The 19,056-nt window shown below is 37.1% G+C and overlaps 2 protein-coding genes and 1 long non-coding RNA gene across 3 annotated transcripts in view; 1 reads left to right on the forward strand and 2 right to left on the reverse strand.

Moving 5' to 3' along the window:
• VPS37A (VPS37A subunit of ESCRT-I) overlaps window positions 1-2,131 on the reverse strand; it is a 38,540-nt gene extending 36,409 nt beyond the window's left edge. The window contains exon 1 of the mRNA XM_068532102.1: window positions 1,689-2,131. Coding sequence (XP_068388203.1) covers window positions 1,689-1,813 — 125 coding nt within the window. The 5' untranslated portion in view covers window positions 1,814-2,131. The remainder of the gene's footprint in view (window positions 1-1,688) is intronic.
• Window positions 2,132-2,162: 31 nt separating this feature from the next.
• Window positions 2,163-18,128, forward strand: CNOT7 (CCR4-NOT transcription complex subunit 7). The gene is made up of 7 exons (XM_068532106.1): window positions 2,163-2,338; window positions 3,860-4,070; window positions 5,925-6,118; window positions 9,441-9,602; window positions 12,359-12,503; window positions 14,731-14,841; window positions 16,485-18,128. The coding sequence occupies exons 2-7, from the start codon at window positions 3,954-3,956 to the stop codon at window positions 16,611-16,613; spliced, it is 858 nt and encodes a 285-aa protein (XP_068388207.1). The 5' UTR covers window positions 2,163-2,338; window positions 3,860-3,953; the 3' UTR covers window positions 16,614-18,128.
• On the reverse strand, window positions 14,503-16,609 carry LOC137755958 (uncharacterized). The gene is made up of 3 exons (XR_011072133.1): window positions 16,406-16,609; window positions 15,084-15,225; window positions 14,503-14,822 (listed from the first exon to the last, which is right to left on the reverse strand). It is a non-coding gene; the product is annotated as an uncharacterized lncRNA (long non-coding RNA).
• Window positions 18,129-19,056: the final 928 nt, after the last annotated feature.

Here is a 19,056-nt window from a genome sequence, read left to right on the forward strand (position 1 = left end):
AACTCCTTAGATTAGCAATTCCTGCCTTAGAATCTCACCTTATTTGGAAGGCCAAAAAAATAAACAATAAATTTCACATCAATCGCTTTCCTTATTTACCAGCCTTAGCAGCAAGGGACTTTGGAATATTTGAAAAATTCAGCTCCAACCTCAAAGAATAAAAATTTACCAGCAGTGAGAATATCTAACAGAATACACTAAAGGCTTAAAAGCAATTAATTCCAAAAGTATGGTTCTAAAAAGTATTTTGGCAATAGTAGTACTAGCATAGTATACAAACAGTCTTCCAAGGTGATGCCTTCTAAAGGAGACAAACTTCCGTTGTTTGTTAAAAAGGAGTCACCTTATTTCATAAGCATATTTTGTAAAAGTAGCTCTTACAGGTTAGTAGAGAACACTATTTGGACTAAGATTGACTTGTAAGAACTCTATGAACTTAATTTTCCAAAAAGAAAGCCACCATTAAATCAAATACCATGCCATTCTTTCCTGTTTAATACCACAAATTCTCACCTTTCTAAAGTTCTCAACAAGCAGAACAATTGAGACAAAGAACCAAGAAACACCTGAAGTTCAATCAGTAACAGGCCTCATTTTAGCCAAACTCATTTTGCAGTGATTTTTTCTTTTAACACTATATCTAATTTAAAACTATTCTACACTATAACTTGCTTGGGAAAAAATCCTTAGTGTAACAGATAAAATGGCTCCCAGTAGTTCCTTCCACAGGAATTAATCAATTTTAATATCTCTGAATATATATATTTCAAATGTATGAAAAGTCTATTAAGATGTTGACACCTTTACATTAAAATGTGCTGACACTCATGTAAATATACTTGCATGATTCATATAATAAAAAGAGGCAGTTCTAATTTTTGAAAACCACTAGAGGTCACAGATTTTTGCAATATAACGGACTGCAGCAAACCAGTTTACAATAAAAACAGTTGAATTCATTTGAATTGCAAAATATTTCTAATCTGACCACGCTGAAAATGAACAACTCATACAACGCCAAGAGAACAATCAAGATGACTCTAAGGCAATTCCTGAGTGTGGGAACAAGAATAACAAAGTGAGAAATGAACAGAGACTGATAGTTGCCAGCTCGGGGGAGATGGTTAGAACAGGGTAAATCTTCTATTAGAGACTTCAGAGGATTGAGTATGTCACTCCCAGAGAAGAACTCACTGGTGAAAACTGTCTTCCCTTTTCTTTAATGTTGAAAGTTTTTTTTTTTTTTCAAAAATGGTCCACTATTTGTGAAACTTGGAGATTACTCTTCACGATTCTTTTTACCCAAGTACAGAATTTTAACAATTCTGCCAACGCGGCAAACAGGTGGGCAAAGGGAAAGATTAGTGAGGAAGCCGGGCAAAGCAAGGCATATTGGAGACAGACTATGAGACAGATTACAGTCAGCAGCGCTGGGTCAGGAGGGACGAGCAAATCGGAATCAGAGGAGCTGAGCGGTGGTGGGGCGGGACGGAGGGAAGGAGGGCCCGGAAGAAAATCCTGAACGTGGCTCAGGGATGGGAGAGCAAGCGTGAGAGCCAGGACGAAGGGAGGTAGGTCAAAAGGCGGCAGCTGGCGGGAGTCGGCCTGAGGAGCTGCGAGTGTGGTTAGGACCAGCCCGCCCTCCCGCCCTACTTTTTCTTGCTGTCGGAGAGGCAGCGACCAGTCACCTGGAGTGTGAGTTCCGGAGGGACTCGATCAGCCGCTGCTTCTGCTGTTGGAGGCTGGTGAGACCACCGGGGGACCCAGCCGCGGAGGAGGAGGCGCTCTTGGTCAGGGGAAAGAGCCAGCTCATCCTCCACGGGTCCCCGGGCCCGAGGCCCTAGAAGGCTCTGGCCTGCTTCTCCCAGCTGCTCAGCCCGGCGGTTCTCCAGCGACAGAGGAGGAGAGGGCAGGGACGCCCCAGCCCAAGTGCTGGGGAGCCGCGTCTTCTCTAAGCAATCCCGACCGGGGGTCCTCGGGGTCAGGCGGGCATGCTCTGACTGCGGACAGCTGGAGACAGGAAACTCGCCGCCCGGGACCAGCAGTCCTACCTTCACGGCCCTGACGCCCCAACCAGCCAGTCAGGACGCCTGACCGCCCAGCTCTCCACCACCCCAGCTTCCGTCACCTGCGTGCCCCGCCCTCTCTGCGTGCCGCGTCATCATCTGGCGCCCCCGCCCGGACGTGCGAGAAGCGACGGTGCAGCGCGGTGCAGCGCAGCTCCGGCTCCCCTTTCCCCCTTGCCGGGCGAGAGGTGTCTATGGGGCACCCGCCGCCGCCGCTGGGTGCTGTCTCTATGGCGAGGAGGAGGAGGAGGAGCGCGAGCTCAGCGACACAAGTAGATCTTGCCACAGACTTGCGGGGGGAGGGGCGGGTTGGAGAAGTAGGAAGGGGGCGGGAATGACGAACCTAAGCGGGTGCGCGATGGCGCCAGCTGGAGCGCGGCTGGCGAAGGAAGAGGCTGGGCGGCGGGTGGAGGGGGGAGGGTAACTGGGGCTGGGGGGTATGTCAAGGGGGTGGCGCGGAGTGATGACGCGAAGGCTTTGTACCTGGGGCTTCGATGCTGTGGGGCGGAAATTGGGAGTGGAGGGCGGTGGCCTAGATCCTTAGCTTCTCGTATGCGGTGCTTGGGAGTCCATCCGGCTCCGGTCAATGGTTATCAGCACCTTCTCTCTGGCTCTCTGCCAGGGAAGAGAGTTATCTGTGACTTGAGTGTGTCTGTACTGTCCTCGCGTTGGGAACCCGCTGTTCGGAGATGCTACCTCCAGTAATGAGAAGGCCTCTGATGCCTCTTCGGGGCTTCTGGAACTGTAGTAGAGAGAGGTGGAGGAAAGCAATGTTCAACTACAGGGTCTTTCCGCTGTGTGTGTGTGTGTTTGTGTTTAGCGAAGAGGCTTTTAAAGGAAGGGGCCCTGGATCTTTCCACTGTGTGTGTGTGTTTAGCGAAGAGGGTTATAAAGGAAGGGGCCCCTGGATCTTTGGTTTCTGTTCTTAGAGCACTCGAGGTTACATTTGTGACTGCAGAGCTTAGAAGGGGAGGTCATAATTCCCTTTTTTACACTTTATGTTATGAATTTTTTCAAAGTTGTGTGAAAAATGAAAGCGCATCTGGAATTTCCCTGCTCAAGAATCAAAATGTTGGTCTGTACTGTTATCATTATATACCATGAAACCTGTGTTTAGGGACCAGAAACGTGACATGTGTGTTTGGTAACCAGGGAAAATGCTCTGGTTTTTAGGAAATTAGAAACAATTTGAAATGCAGATCCTCTATTGCTTTTTTTCTTTCTCCATCCACAGTTACAGACATGGAAACAGTTTCTGTGGCTGTTATTTATTGCTCAGAAGAACTTTTTTTTTTAAAATTGGTTTACTTTTGGCCCCTCCAATCTGACTTGAATAAATTCCAGTAGATTTTGTAGTTAAATCAGACTTTGACTGTTCAGTTAATGAGGAATAAAAGCAAATACTATCTTTGCCCTAGTAACATCTGATCTGATCTTTTCACATGTATATCAGCATGTCACTTTTCCTTTTTTTTTCTGGAAAGGAATGTCTTTATAAAGTTTAATTCAGAGAGTGAGTTGAATTCAGAGCAATTTTTAAGTAATGAAAAATTTTAAAAAATGGTTAGTATGTACACAAAAAACACTGTTTTTACATAACATATTAGAACCAGGAAACCTGTGTTGTAGTCCTTTTTATCCTACTGATTAGCTGTGTGACTTTAGACAAGTCACTTTCTAAACTTTGATTTTCTTATAAAGCAAGGACTGTGAATAGATAATCTCTTAGGTTTCTGTCAACTCAATTATTCTGTGATTCAGATTCCTCATATAGCTGGTTCTTATTTTGACAGGTACATAAATAAAGGATAAAGTATTTTACGAAACAAATCTTCAATCAAGTATAACATTTTGATGCTTGGCAGCTAGACTCCTTGTGCCCTCACTATGCCAGCAGCAACTGTAGATCATAGCCAAAGAATTTGTGAAGTTTGGGCTTGCAACCTGGATGAAGAGATGAAGAAAATTCGTCAAGTTATCCGAAAATATAATTACGTTGCTATGGTATGCCTATGAGCAAAATCCTTAAAATGCTTTTTATGCAAGAGGAAAGGGGATTTTAAACATCTTGAATTCAACCCTTCTGGCTGATTTTTTTTAGTGATTAATTTAATTATAAAAAGAGAATTTTGTCAATGACCTCCAACTAAAGACCACCAAGAACACACCTGCAATATGACAAGTTGGGTTTCTTACTCATTGCACTGAGGGAAAATGCATTCTTAGAACCATGGGGCATTTGAATAAGAGAGTGTTAGGACTTTTAGGATTTGGGCTTGTGGCAGGTGGTTTTAGGAAAGGAGTAAGGAAGCAGGGCTTTGCTCTGAACTGGATGCTGTTAGTAAGCTCGGGTAATTCCATGATAGGGTATCTTACTGAGTCTCAACTAGAATGAGGGAAGACTGGAGTGAGGCTAAAGCTATAAAGAAGCAACAGTCACTCAGCCAAGATAGAAAGATGTTTGGTCATTTTTGTGGTTTGGACAAATGTCTGTGTTTTTGCTTATGTTCAGTCATGATTACAGACTGGCCTTGTCTGATGTTATAGTGTGAAACTGTTTATATTCAGCAGAAGAATGCTAGGACCTAGCTGTGAGTGCCAGGTCTGCTCCTAGCAACATTAAGGCCTAATATTAATACCAGATGGAACTCCTGAATGTCTTTCTCAAACAAAAAAACTCACATCTCCCAGTGAAGCATTGTTGATCTGCAGTTTTTGTTTGTTTTTTAATTACCAGTGGAGTTCCATGGACACACAGTACTGTTAAGCATTTCTACTTTTGCATATACTGTTCAATCTGCCTAGCTTGTCTACTCAGTTAATTATTTTGCTTCTTTACTATTGTGTTTTGGCTTCTCTACTGTTTTCTAGATTATTAGCTTCGAGAAGTAAGAGATTAGTGTCTTAATCATCCTTTCTTCCCCGACACTTAGCATAACACATAGCATCCAATAAAGCGGTTGTTGAGTTGGACTGAATTTAGAAAAATTTTAATTTCTTTACTGCTTCATATGAGTTGGTATTTAGGTTTTGTTCTTAGTTTCCTAATTTGAACTTTAATACTAAACTGATACACTATTTTCTTAGTATATTTAATACAAATGAATTTATACTCTTTTTTTGGGAGGGGCAGGTTGATTGGTTAAAATATGAATATTTGAGTGTACATAGATAATGTCCTATTTAATAGATGTACTTAAAATTAGAATGAAATTGTTTTTTTCTAGTAGGAATTCATAGTGATCATTTCTTTCTCAGATGATAAGGAGTGACAACATTAGAGATGTGCTTAACATTCTACAGGAATGAGTGGTGGCATGCAGTTTTTAGCAGTTTTTAAGGATGTGCTTTCTCTGGACTGTAGAGAGAGTACTGTTTTAGCCTAAGAAATTAGGAGGGTTTTGGTGTTTAGATAAACCTTACTTCAGAAAAGCAATCGGAAAGTATGGTGCATTTTCCATTCTTTTTAACCAGTTCTTCATTGGTTTTAACATTAGAATACAGTGAGCATAGTTTCACACACCTGTTGAGAAACATGAATTTGTGACTTTTTCCCCCTTCCTTGGGAATAGAGTACTCAGTTGCATTATTATGTGTATCTAATACATAGTAGTTTTTTACTAATATGATATTTAAAGTAAGAAGAAGTCATTAAGTTTGCAGAGTTTTATTTTATGGTTCTAAAAAGTAATGCTCTTCCTAGTTAAAAGGTACTTTGCAATTGACCGTGAATTGTGTAGAATATCACCTATAACAGGATTCTTCGACTTGTACCCCAAATTAATTATTTATTCTAGGAATTTGTGGATTGTGGTTTCGACCATTTAGTAAATAATGAACCTTAAAACTATTTTACAGGACACCGAGTTTCCAGGTGTGGTTGCAAGGCCCATTGGAGAATTCAGGAGCAACGCTGACTATCAGTACCAACTGCTGCGGTGTAACGTGGACTTGTTGAAGATAATTCAGCTAGGGCTGACCTTTATGAATGAGCAAGGAGAGTACCCTCCGGGAACTTCAACTTGGCAGTTTAATTTTAAATTTAATTTGACGTAAGTGGGGAATAAATCTAACCCAAACTTTTTTTTTTAGTTTAATTTTAGGAATTAATTTCCCTCAAGTATGACAAATGAAATTCTAACTGAATTTGATGTCATTATCCCGGAAATATTTAAAACCTAAAATTTCAAAAGTTTACACTTCTTTTTATCATGGGACAAAAAAATTAGGATAAAGAAGACTTAAATGCAAATACTTTGAGTTTTAGAGATGTTATTTGAAAAGTATGACTGCCACTATTTTGAAATTTGGAAAACTGGGTATTGAAAATACTTCTTGATAGAAAAAATAATCTTACAACATTAATTTTGCTTTCAAACTTTGAGTGCAATTTGAAATATATATGTTTTTGTTGTAATAGTTATCCTTCTTGTGAAGAGATTTTTATTACGGTCATACTCCAGTGTATGAGTAGATTACATGTCACAGGTGGTAAGATAGTTCTTGGAAACTTGGGTGCATTTTCCTTTTAAATCAATATTATATAATGTGTATATTCTCAGGTCAGTCCACAAAACCTTTTTGTAAGTTACATATGGGAGAAGTAATAGTATCTTTGAGCCTGGTGTTTCTTTTAGAAACAATTCAGAATCTGAATTCTAACTCAAGCCCTGGGTCAAAACCCAGTTTCTTTACACACAATACTTCTATATCATTGGTACGAGTAGTCTTGATAGCTTAGGGAAGTTTCCAGTGTTTGGGGGTAAGGGCACATTGTTTACAAACTGACTGTAAGATGGGGAAATGTTTAATACATTTTGAGTATATTACTGTACTGCACTGTCCTTCTATTTGACAGCCTCTGATTGTTTCATATGATCTAACATCCGATTTGGAAAATTGTAAAAGAAGCTGTAGGACAATTAATGGTAGTGCCACATAAGAACCTCTATTCTCTGTAATGTGATACTTAGCATATAAGATCTAAAGAAAAGCAGGGCTGATGAATTCAGAGGGTAGTGTTGTCAGTGGTGCAATAGTATGGCTTCTAATTGTATTATGTTTAGCCTGACTCTTTGTTTTTACTCTATTGAATTTAATAATATACACTCCAGAACTTGGTAGAGGGTGAAAGGTACTCATCTCTATTAAAACTGATAATAACCATTTATAAGTACTTTAGTTCCGAAAATTCCCTTTTATCCTTCTCCCAAAAGATAACCCTTTTTAAAATCAGTTCTTTACCATTTCATTTGTTCCGTGTTACCTTTTTTCCAAGCTGATCGTTAGAACGTTGGTCTTTACTGAGATACTGCTGTGATCGCATTACGTGAGTAGGTGACCATTAAGTGTCTCAGTTTTGGTAAAGTTGACAATCTCTGAAAGACGTTTTTGTCTTATACAGAGAGGGCTACTGTAGTTTTGCTACCATTCATACTAATGTTAATATCTTAAGAGATGTTTAAGGTTACAGTGAAGAATATTATTTAAGTAGAAAGGGTCAGTTGGAAGATAAAACCGGTTCTACCTAATGTGGAGAAAGAGCACCATGAATCTTGGATATTTTGAAGAAAGATGAAAATTGACTTTTTTATTGAGTGCCTAGAATGAATGTGTCAGCAGCTGTGCTAAGCCCCAGGGACATAATGTTGAGGAAAGTTGGTCATAGTCATTTAACTTAGTGTTCCTATAACTCTTCTGTCTGCTCTCTATTGCCAAAGTCCAATGTTTGGGAATTTGCTCTAAACTGAATTTGGAGTTGATATGTACATGAAAATTAAAGTATAATTTGATACTTGATCATAAAACACCAGAGGTACTCATCCAGGTCTGTCTCCTGGAGGTTGTGATCCAGTAGGTCCAGGTGTGGGACTTGGGAATCCATATTGTTGCTGAGTTCTCTGAGTGATTGTTATCATCGGGCAGGTTTGGGAAATACTGATTTCAATAGTGCAGTACTCCTTGGTGATACAACATTGAACAAAACAGACAAAAATCATTGCCCTCTTCAAGCTTAAGTTCTGATTGAGAGCGAGATAATAAACTAAAATAAAAGTAAAGTGAACATATGGCCCAGAATAAACGTGTGCCTGGAAAGAATCTGGATGCCTTTGGTTGGTTGTAGTTGCTAAAGCGTGTCTCTTAGCACTGGGGCACGATGAGTGAGATTCTACTTGTTCAAGGTACATATTTTAGTATAATAAGGACAATAATACCTGTTGTGTAATGAAAAAACGTGGACTTATTCAGTCCCCTTCTGTAACAAGCGTTTTCCAGGGACATTTTCCAGGGAAGTTTGACAGTGATCGTTGTGGTTCCTCTGTTTTTAAATATTTCAGTTGCTAGTTTTGTTATTTTTCAAAGACATTTAATAGTAAATTGATTTCCAGAGAGTAGACCATAAGGATACTTTTTGGCCTAAGTGTAATGTTCCTTTTGGTTTTGTTTTATTAAAGCTTTTATAGAATTTTCTTTTGCTAAGTGGTAAAAACCAGTATTCTCACAATTTTAAAAGTAAATAAAAGGAAGCATCCAGTGGGCAATGCATGAAATACTTTTCATTCTCAGAAACATACTTCCACTTTGATCACTTTTTTGATTTAATATAATGTTTTGGATACCTGTGGGTTTGTGCTTACAAATTAGAGATGGCTTTCTTTTCGGCTTAAGTAAAATCTTGAAAGATTGGTTTTATATTTAGATTTCCTGGCTTGATTTTTGGGAGGTAATCTTCTAGGAGTAAGGTTGTTAGAAGAAGAAATTAATGCTATTCTAGCAGAGCCCTTCATTTTAAACAGTTTACTACCTATCAGAGCTATTTGAAAGGCTCATCATTAGTGAGAGGAGGCATCTCCTTTTTCTTTAAGACGGAATGTGGTTTAACTCAGCCACAGCAGATGTTTTCTGCTCAGTCTCTTTCCTGCTGAGAGCCTGGGAGGTAGACACAGGCCTTCACGCCCGGGGCTGCAGCTCCATTTGGCAGCATTAAACGGGCTGCTGAGACCGAAAGCCCCCAATAAGAACACATCTCTTACTTTGTGGTGGTAGCTGCTGGTGAGAAGAAGACCCTTTGTTTCAAACCCAGCTAAATTCACTTAACTTGTGAAAGGCTAATGAAATTGATAGTAAAGATGAAAATCTCACCATTGGACTGTTGTGAATGATTATTTACTATATGAACATTTTTCTAAAATACTAAATGACCTTTGTATTTAAGTTGTATTTTCCTTCCATATATGTGAAGCATTGGAATAAATGGACCCAAGCCCATTCTCTCTCTTGATATTTCTGGCGCTGTAGTTGTAGATATAAGTGGGAGAAAAACAGTTTGAAGTATGGCACTTTTGAATGTTGTCTTTCTTTTTCTTCTGCCAGGGAGGACATGTATGCCCAAGACTCTATAGAGCTACTAACAACATCTGGTATCCAGTTTAAAAAACATGAGGAGGAAGGAATTGAGACCCAGTACTTTGCAGAACTTCTTATGACATCAGGAGTAGTCCTCTGTGAAGGGGTCAAATGGTTATCATTTCATAGGTAAAAAGATTACATTGAAAATGGCATTTGTGTTATTACCATTTCCTGGCTGCTTCACACTTCACTTGGGTCACTGTGTCAGCAATTTCGGGCTTAGTTACAAAAAATTGGCTGCCATATAGCAGTCTCCTAACTCTTCACAGGCTAATGTTGGTCTACTTAAAGATGAATTTAATGATATGGGATCCATTTTAGACTAAGAGACAGTATTGCATGTGGAAAGAGTACAGGCTGGAAAAATAGATCTTGGTTTAAATCCAGCAGTGCCATTTGGAATCTGTGTTACCTAGGGTTATTTAACATTTCTAAGCCTTAGAATGAAAACATTTATTCATTTTTTTAAAAAGTTATTTATTATCTACCATATGCCAAGCGCTGTGGTAAGATTCTAGGCATTAAGCTACGAACAAAATAGAGTAAAATCTTTCATTTCATGGAGTTTACATTCTGGTGGGAGTAGGCAGACAATTTTTTAAAATGATGAGATGTATATTGTGGTTTGTTAGATAGTGATTAAGTGCTATGGAAAAAAAAAATGGCAAAGAAAGCTAGGGGTGGGTCTCTGTGGTGGATTTTAATGTTTTTTTTTAATAGAGTGTCAGGAAGAAATCACTTAGAAGAATTATCTTACAGAATTGTTTTAATGGTCGATAATAACATATTTAAAGCATCTAGTAAAGTGCTTTACACACAGTAAATTCTCAATAAGTGGTAGTTTTAAATTCTTATCATAAAATAAAACCAGATTGTTGAAGAGAATTTCTGGAAAGGAAATTAATTCCATTTTGTAAATATAGACTTTTAGGTAAGAGAAAGAATTTTCCTAAGTAAACTAAATTAAATCGGCAGCCCAGGGACTAATAGTGACCTTGGGAAGTTTATTTGGCCTCTTGTTATCTTTTTAAAAAGCACTGCATTTTGCATATATTAATGTTCTTATACTTGGTCCACCTCACACATTTTTAAAAAAAATAAGAGTTTCTGCGTGCTTTAGAATTTCCAGTGCTGGCCTGTGTAATGAATGAGAATAGTGAAGGACTGTTCATATTGTCAGCTTCAAGGCAGTACTAAGCAGTAATTTTTGAGTTGGAGTATTGAACATACTAATTTCCACCTATCATCTTTTTTCTCTATTCTCCATTTGAGCGTATACCTCAGGAGATGAGGCTTAAGTCTCTGGTAATTTCAGGAATGTTTTTTGAGCTCTTTTTTTTTACTTTCCTGGTCATGAAGATACAAAAGAACTGGAAAGCATAGGCCTGTTTTTTATTACTATGTATGACAGGTTCTTTCTTTCAAAAAAATACCCTGAGCAAATACCATGTGCTAGGTACTAGGATAAGATGAACAAAAACAGAAAGGGGTCATGTCTTCTTATAGTTTAGAGTCTGGATTAGACTCTGATATATTTGAGTATTTGTCAAGATATGTTAAGATTTTATTCTACTAAATGTCATTAAATATTTTCTTCATATTCTAATCTATTTCTAGTAGATAAAGACTAGTTGAAGAACTTTATAAATCCTAAACTCTAATATGATCTTCCTTTTACTAGTATTGATGCTAAGCAAATATATTGACATATTTTAGGTAGACAGCAAAGTTAGTTACTTCCTTGTTAGCTACCAGAAATTTAAAGGTTTCTGCTGTTTATTGTTTATTCCTTGATATTCCTTAATGGTCTTCAATGTAAAAACATTTTTTTCTCTTTTTAAAGTAAGAAGTAAAATTCTAAACATTGAATAGAAATTTTATTTGTAATCTCCCCTTGAAAGATATGTTAAATAGCATCTCTCATCAAATATTTGAGTCCCAACTATGTGCCATAAGGAAAAAAAAAATTTGAAGATGTGACACCTACCCTTTAAACATGTGGAGAAAACAATACATGGACTTTAAAGGGAAGTACAAGAAAACAGCTTGTCTGAGAAATCTGTGGGAGCTGAGCTCTTGAGGGAAGGCATCCTGTGGGAGGTCCTTAAAGTAAAGGTAGACAGGGAAAAGAAGGGGGTGTGATTGTGGCAGGGGAGTGTAGAGAGGTATTGATATAAAGCTGTGGAAAAGCCAAACAGTAGGGAGAGGAGGTGTTGATTTGAGAGTGTGGGAGTTGGTTTTTTATTTTCTAGATACTAGTTCTCAGCCTTTACTACCTTCGCTTCAAGGTTCAACATTACCATTAGTATCTCTTGGGGATTGAGACAGGAACAAAATTTTGAGGGAAGAGAGTATTATTAATAAAATCACTTACGGGAAGTGAAGATACTTTGTTAGGGAATTAACTGTTTGGGTTTTTGAAGTGTATGACCTTGTTATGTAAATGATGGGGAAATTTGCATTATTTTTGCCTTCTGAATGCCAGTTTTCCTGCATCATTTGACATTTTTGCCAAGTTTCCTTTCATCTTTTATTTTTTGAGATATCTGCTATGGACAGTTTGATACTCTTTAGAGAGTTCTCTATTTATTCAAGGATTAGCAAAATAGTAGTTTAGTGACTACACGCTTAGGAGGGTAGTAGAGATCTCTGTATATTGGTATCCCTGAATGATGAAATGACACTGTAAAAGATGGCATTTTCCCATTATAATTGTAAACATGTTTATTTTCTCTTTTCTTCTGTGTACTTTTTTCTGGTTCATTCTTTTTTTTTTTTTCTGCCTACAGTGTGACTCACTTAAAAGTTGTATCAGAAAAAAATATCTTTTCATTTCTGTGGTATTTATGGTCCCTCTTCTTTATTCTTTAACCCTTTTGTAGTGGTTATGACTTTGGCTACTTAATCAAAATCCTGACCAATTCTAACTTGCCTGAAGAAGAACTTGACTTTTTTGAGATCCTTCGATTGTTTTTTCCTGTCATTTATGATGTGAAGTACCTCATGAAGAGCTGCAAAAATCTCAAAGTAAGGCTTCGAATGGCTTTATCTGTAATCAGCACGGTATTCAGAATGGGTGACTGACTTATAAGGTGCTGGGTTGGGATGTTGATTTAAGCCCTATTTTTAAGTTTTATGTTAAATGAAGTTACATTATCTGATCATTTGATTCCTTTTTTGCATAAATAATTTATAGGAAATCCTTTTTCAGAGCTTCAGTATATATTGGCAGAATAAATTTTCAACAAGATTTAAACAAAAGATCAGATTTTTGTCATTGCTTGCCGGATTGAACATAAACTAGCACAGAATCTGAGTCTCTCAGGCACAGAAGTGCAAGTTCTCACTCTCTTGCAACACGCACATCTTTCCACGCAAGATAAAGTCTGAAGTGGCCGGCAATGTGCAGATATAGTCAGTCGTGTAGCAAAAAGAGTTTCCCCTTCAGCTTACCTTCGTGAGAGATTATTTCCTTGGGTCTAGTCATAGGGTCATGTTACTAGGAGTAAATTACATAGCTAAAAGGGTTTTTTTTCCTCCCCTGGCCCATAGATGTCAGCTTGTTAGTAGTAAGTGCTAGTAATTGGGTAGGTCCTGTCTAGACAGCAGCTTACATTCTGACACTGCTTACCATGTGTGTAATGATTTGTTACTTCTGAACATTAATTCTTTCAAAAAGAAAAGAAAATGTCTTTATTAAGGAAAAGTGCTCCTTTAGTCTTAGAATGAATTCACTATGGGGGTACAGACTCCTCTAAGGAATATAGTGGTTTTGTTTTTTCTGGTGTGTTTGTGTTTAAGCTGTAATTCAAGAAAAACATTTATGTAAAGTGGTTGCTTCATAGAACTTACATCAAGGTTGATCAAGTTTTCTCCTCACCAACTTTTTAGAAGTGCAAGGAAGGTTATACTTTTAGGAGATGGTAAAAACTTTGAGTTTTACTTTTATGCAGAAAGAAATAATTTCGGAGTTGAATAAGGAAACTTTGCTTTTGACAGATGAACTGAAAATCGTGAGAGTGGTCTTTTGTCCAGGGTTTGCTTGCCTCATTACAGGATATAGCATATAACCAGGGAAATTTTTAAGAAACAAAGGATACCCCCTGAAAGTATTGTGTGCTGAGAATCCAAGGCATAAATGTTTTAATCTGGCTGTGGAAATGCTTTTTAAAATTGACATGTCTGTACAGTGACAGTTTTGGGGAACAGAGAACCGAATTATTGTTCATTATGTGTACGTTGTTGAAAAATTTCTAAGCATATTAGATATTGTGAATATGCCCCGAGTTACCGGCAGTGTTAAAATTTAGGTTAATGACAAAGGTACTTTTTGACCTATAGTCAGTGGTACTGAATGGCTCTATTCTGTTGCTCTCCTAAGCAGCTGCTAATGATACCTAATCCTTGTGCTATTTTTAGCGCTGAAGCAGCTGCTGTGCAAAGCACTGTTTCAAGCTGTGATGTAGAGAAGGGCTAGTTTGCTGGTAGAGGCCTTAACAATTTAGAGAAATTTCTTTGTGTTTTGTCCTTGGTCCTGATGTTTCTTTCCTTTCTCTCCTCCCATTTTCCCCCCCTTTATTCTACTTTCCTCACTCCCTCTCTCCTTCTTTTCTTGTATTCTTTCTCTTCCTTTCAATCTCATTATCTTTTTTTTAACCCTAGCAATATTTAAATAGGGGGGTGTTTAGCAGACCCTTCTAAGGAGTTGTATTCTTATAACTTTTTTAAACTAACAAAACCATAGTTAAGCACTTAGTGAATTCTTATGGATTTGATTAATCATAACAGCTTTGTTTTGTGCAAATTATTTAGATGAAACTATTTAGAGATAGATTGATGTGAAGCTTAAGAAAATTTAAAGTAACTGCCTACAGTCAGTTTTATAATAATTGATGGGTGGATAGAGGGACTGTGAATGTACTTGGTAAATGTTACCCTGTGTACCTGTTACCTTATATATGATCTGCTTCCCCCATATCTTCAGCAAAGTTATTTGCCTGCCACACGCCTTAAAGAGTATGATGAAGATAAATTTTCCCAATTAGGATCTCATTTTTTATTAAATTATAAACATCTCCCACATTCAACAAATACATCAGTAATTCACATTCTCTGTTTTTTGCTGATCTTCATAAGGTCCATCTTTACATACTGAAGTTCATTTCTATTTTGGTCATTGTCTAAGGTATGTAATTTGTGAATTCGAGTGTTGCAATGTTTCTTTCTTTTGACAAGCAATTTTTCTTTCTTGTAGGGTGGTTTACAGGAAGTTGCTGAACAGTTAGAGCTGGAACGGATAGGACCACAACATCAGGCAGGATCTGACTCATTGCTCACAGGAATGGCCTTTTTCAAAATGAGAGAAGTATGAAGACATGAGTGCATTTTTCTCAGTTGGTTGTTAGGTTGAGAACATTAAAATCTAATGGCAAAAGTTTTGGGGCAATAAGTACATATTAAGTGAAGATATGATTATAGGTACCATGTAAGTCATACTCACTACACTTGAATGAAAGTAATCAAAAGTCATCATAAGTCATCTTGAAATGTAGTTCAGAAGGCAATGAAAAAAAATAAGTTCTTTGTAGAATAAAAAATTTAAACTACCTTAGAAGTCATGTAGGTCCAACCATATTATTTCTTAGGTGAGGAAACGGAGGCCAGATGCAGGTAGCCTTTATCCAAGGTCATACACATTACTAATGGGAGAACTCCAGAGGACTCTCTGTTGGCCACATCAGTGTTGCTTCTGTCAAGTCAAGGAATCCATATGTTAAGTTTCCCCTGGCATTGGCTTCTCTTAGGTATTAAACTGCTGCTGAAAATACTGTTTGCTCTTGCCATTCTTCAGTTCTTTGAGGATTTACAGAGTAGGACTCATGCTTTTTAGTAGATTCTTACAAAGAGGTTTTGAATTCTAAAGGGGTTAAATCTGAAATAGTTACATCAAAAATCATGTTGGGCAGACACTCCTTAAGTGGCAAAAGGCAGAGATAAGTTCTTCAAATATAAAGAAGTTAGGTATGGAAGAATGAAATTTAATGAACCCAGGTCTACTCTTAGGTTAAGTGACAGGTATAACTTCACTGTAGCTAAATGCAAAGAAAAGAAAGCCAGTTGTGCAGAAACAAAACAGAACGGACTTTTTTGCTTACAAAAAAGTTTTCCTTCTTGCAAAATATTCACTGTAGAATTCTTTTGAGTATATCCTCTTAGACATTAAAGAAGTGACTGAGAATACTTATGGGAATTTAAAACTTTTTGTAGGAATGTGTTAATAATACATACAATAGAAAGCATATAGCTATTTTGCCAAGTGGTATTGATTCAGAAGTGATTTGGACTGTTCATGACAAGTAAATATTTTGTTTTGTTACTTCTTCCCAGTGCTTCATTAGAGAATTAAGACAACCTTCTGAGTTTTCAGTTTTGCATTTTAAAAATGCCTTAATGGTTCAAATAATGGTGGATTCTCTGCTACTAATTCGTTATCTTTATTTTTCTTGGCTTTATTAAGGATAATAACCTAATCTGAATGTTCAGGGTTTGCTGTCCAGACATGTTCGGGGTTTGATTGTTTTCAGCCAACTTAGCTTTGCACATAGACTCAAGGCTACTTATAAACCTAAACTTCCCCTCCCCTGCCCATTATTGGCTATTTTTATTCATTCTCATGATTAAGTATTATTAAATTAATGGAATAAAAATGCCTGCCATTTTTCCATTACAAATTCTCATAAAAATGGTCTGAGTGTTAATAGGAAAGGCGTTGTGTTCATACATTTTTTGGGTAGTCTTTTTCTTTGGTTTCTTTTGAGCTCTGTACTTCTTGAGAAAGTCAGTCTTATACGTCTAATTTAAATGTGTGGCTTCAGAGGAGCACCGCAGAAAAGAGCTGTCATTATAGTTAATGAACAGTCAGTACTTACATTGCTGAAATATAAATTACCAGTGGTACCTTTTGGTTAAAATTATCTTTTTTGTTTTTCTTCCAAAATTCCTTTTTAGATGTTCTTTGAAGATCATATTGATGATGCCAAATATTGTGGTCATTTGTACGGCCTTGGTTCTGGTTCATCCTATGTACAGAATGGCACAGGGAGTGCGTATGAAGAGGAGGCCAACAAGCAGTCATGACATGAAATGGTTCTTTTATTTTTACTTTATTTGAGCTACACACATGCTTGTATATAGGTTTTATCTCTGGTTGAATCCCTTGAACAACAGACATTACTTTTTTTTCCTTTCATAGCTCATTTTATTTTCTGCCTTTCAGTACTAAGTGTGACCATTCCTATCTCAGATCTTAATAAATAGAAAAGCATTCAGGTTAAATCTGGCCTTAATATACTTGTTAGTAGGCATGTGTGACAGAGAGTGGGGAAAGCTATTCAGTACATCATATTGAATACTTTGATAAACATTACTTACTTGAGCTTGGTTTTTTCCCTTTCCTAAATTAACTAGCACTGACTGTAATTTATTTCCCTGTTTCATGTCTCCCTTCCATTCTGCAGGAGTTTTAGCTATTTGAGATTGTGGACCATCAATTTTGCACTTTAGAGAGTGATTCTGACTCAAATCCTGTTTTATCAGCAGTTTTGGCTTTTCTTGCTCTTAGCTGGAAAAATGACCATCTGCCAACTTTATACAGTATTTACTTGCTTTTGACCCACAGAATATAGAACATGCATTGTGCAAATGGTTGATTCAGCAAGACTACAAAAAAAAAAGACAAAAAACTACTGAGGAGCTTAGTAACTGCTGTTTCTGTACGTAGTACTTAATCTCCCAAGCACATCTAGTGTCTGTCAGTTTCTAATTGGCATGTGTAGGCTGCTCTGTGACTGAAGAATTTTTCAAACCAGCTTTACACCCTTCAGGAAAAATCCTTTGTGATTGGATGTTTAGTGTCTGCCCGGAAACTGGTATCCAACATGTTGAAGCTGCAGTTATTTTATGATAGCACACTTCCCTTGATCTGCTTCTGTTTATTCCATCGCTATTTACCCTTATTTTTAATTTTTTAAGATTTTATAGCCATACTTAATGATGCTCTTGATTTGTTTACACAAATCAATTTCATTAAAACCCAAAGATTGCAAGTCTTTAGGTACATTTTGTACCAGATTAAATTAGAAGACAAAAAGTTTGTGCTTTCATAGTTGCTACAAAGATAAATAATGGAGAGATTTGGAGCAAAACAACAAAATACAAAAAATATTAAATTTATTAGCTATATACAGTGTAACTAATAAAATTACCTGAGGAGTGTAATGCTTGTTTATTTTTTTGTGTATATCTTTGCAATCTATTTTATATATATTGACAAAAGAGACTGTGAAATATTTAGCCATGCAGAATATGTGACCAGATCAGAGCATGTGTAGGAAGACACTTCGGTAATCATTAACTCTCTGCCCTGAAATGATGGACTACAAGTTATGATGTGTGTTATCTGCACTTCAATCAGTAGTAGTAGCAAATCTCCAAATGTTAGCCACATTGGTTTGTTTCCCTTGTACATTCTTTATTCATGATACTTCCATGCTGTAACTGGGTGGTCCTTTTTAAACAAAACATTTGTGAAACAGAGGGATTATTTGTTTTTAAAGCTTTTGTAAATAAAGGCTTCAGAAATGTTTTATTATATGTTGATGACTGGTAATTTTGTTTTAGAAATATTTGGGGGCTATTGTGGGTCGTTTTCTTTTTTTTTTTTTTTTTTTTTTTAATTTGGGCAACTGAACAGAACTCAGTAACTTTAGTAACTTCATTAACTAGCTGATTTTTAATCTCTTAATTGAAAAAATCAACCTGCGCCTTCTACATTTCAACAGTGTTGGCTTATTTTTTATGCATACCTCAACTAGTTGTTAAGACTTCTGTCTTCCCATTTATTCTGAAAGATGTACAAAGTAAATGCATTTGGTATAACTTAACTGTGGCTTCTTTTAAAGTCAGCACAATATAGCAGGTATCCAATTGGTTTCTTTTTCTTTTGATCTTTTATAAAGATTGCCTTCTGAATAGCCATGTAGTTGGCTGAATTTCAGTTTGTAGTTGCTGAATTTCAGAGTTTGTATCAATTTTTTGGTTTTGGTTTCTGTCTCCAAGAACTAATATATTTTATAACTTCTGAAAGAGGAACATTATAACCTTTACTAAACCTAGCTTTTGGATAAAAGATGTTTGATCATTTTTAAATGTTCCTAAGCCATTAATTCTGGACTCACCATATTCTGTTAAATCTAGAGCAAGAATCAGCAAATTATGGCCTACTGATCAAAACCAGCCTGCTGCCTGTACTTTGTATGGCCAGTGACATGAGAATGGATTTTACAGTTTTTAAATGGTTGGGGGGAAAAAAGAGCGTCTCCTGACATGTGAAAATTATGAAATTCAGCTTTTAGTGTCCATAAATAAAGTTTTATTGGATTGCAGCCACAACATTTATGTACCGTCTATGGCTATCTTTGCACTACAATGGGAAAGTTGAGTAGCTGCTACAGAAACTGCCTATGGCGTTCTCATCATTTCATGTTTCTGCTTGGTATGCTACAAAATCAGTGATGGAAAT

Source organism: Eschrichtius robustus, chromosome 21 (genome assembly GCF_028021215.1).
Source record: "Eschrichtius robustus isolate mEscRob2 chromosome 21, mEscRob2.pri, whole genome shotgun sequence".
Taxonomy (NCBI): domain Eukaryota; kingdom Metazoa; phylum Chordata; class Mammalia; order Artiodactyla; family Eschrichtiidae; genus Eschrichtius; species Eschrichtius robustus.

Coding starts and splice junctions, on each gene's coding strand:
- CNOT7 (XM_068532106.1), top strand. CDS start 3,954: ATGCCAGCAGCAACTGTAGATCATAGCCAAAGAATTTGTGAAGTTTGG. Junction 12,504..14,730: donor AGAGCTGCAAAAATCTCAAA/GTAAGGCTTCGA, acceptor TCTTTCTTGTAG/GGTGGTTTACAGGAAGTTGC. Junction 14,842..16,484: donor CCTTTTTCAAAATGAGAGAA/GTATGAAGACAT, acceptor ATTCCTTTTTAG/ATGTTCTTTGAAGATCATAT.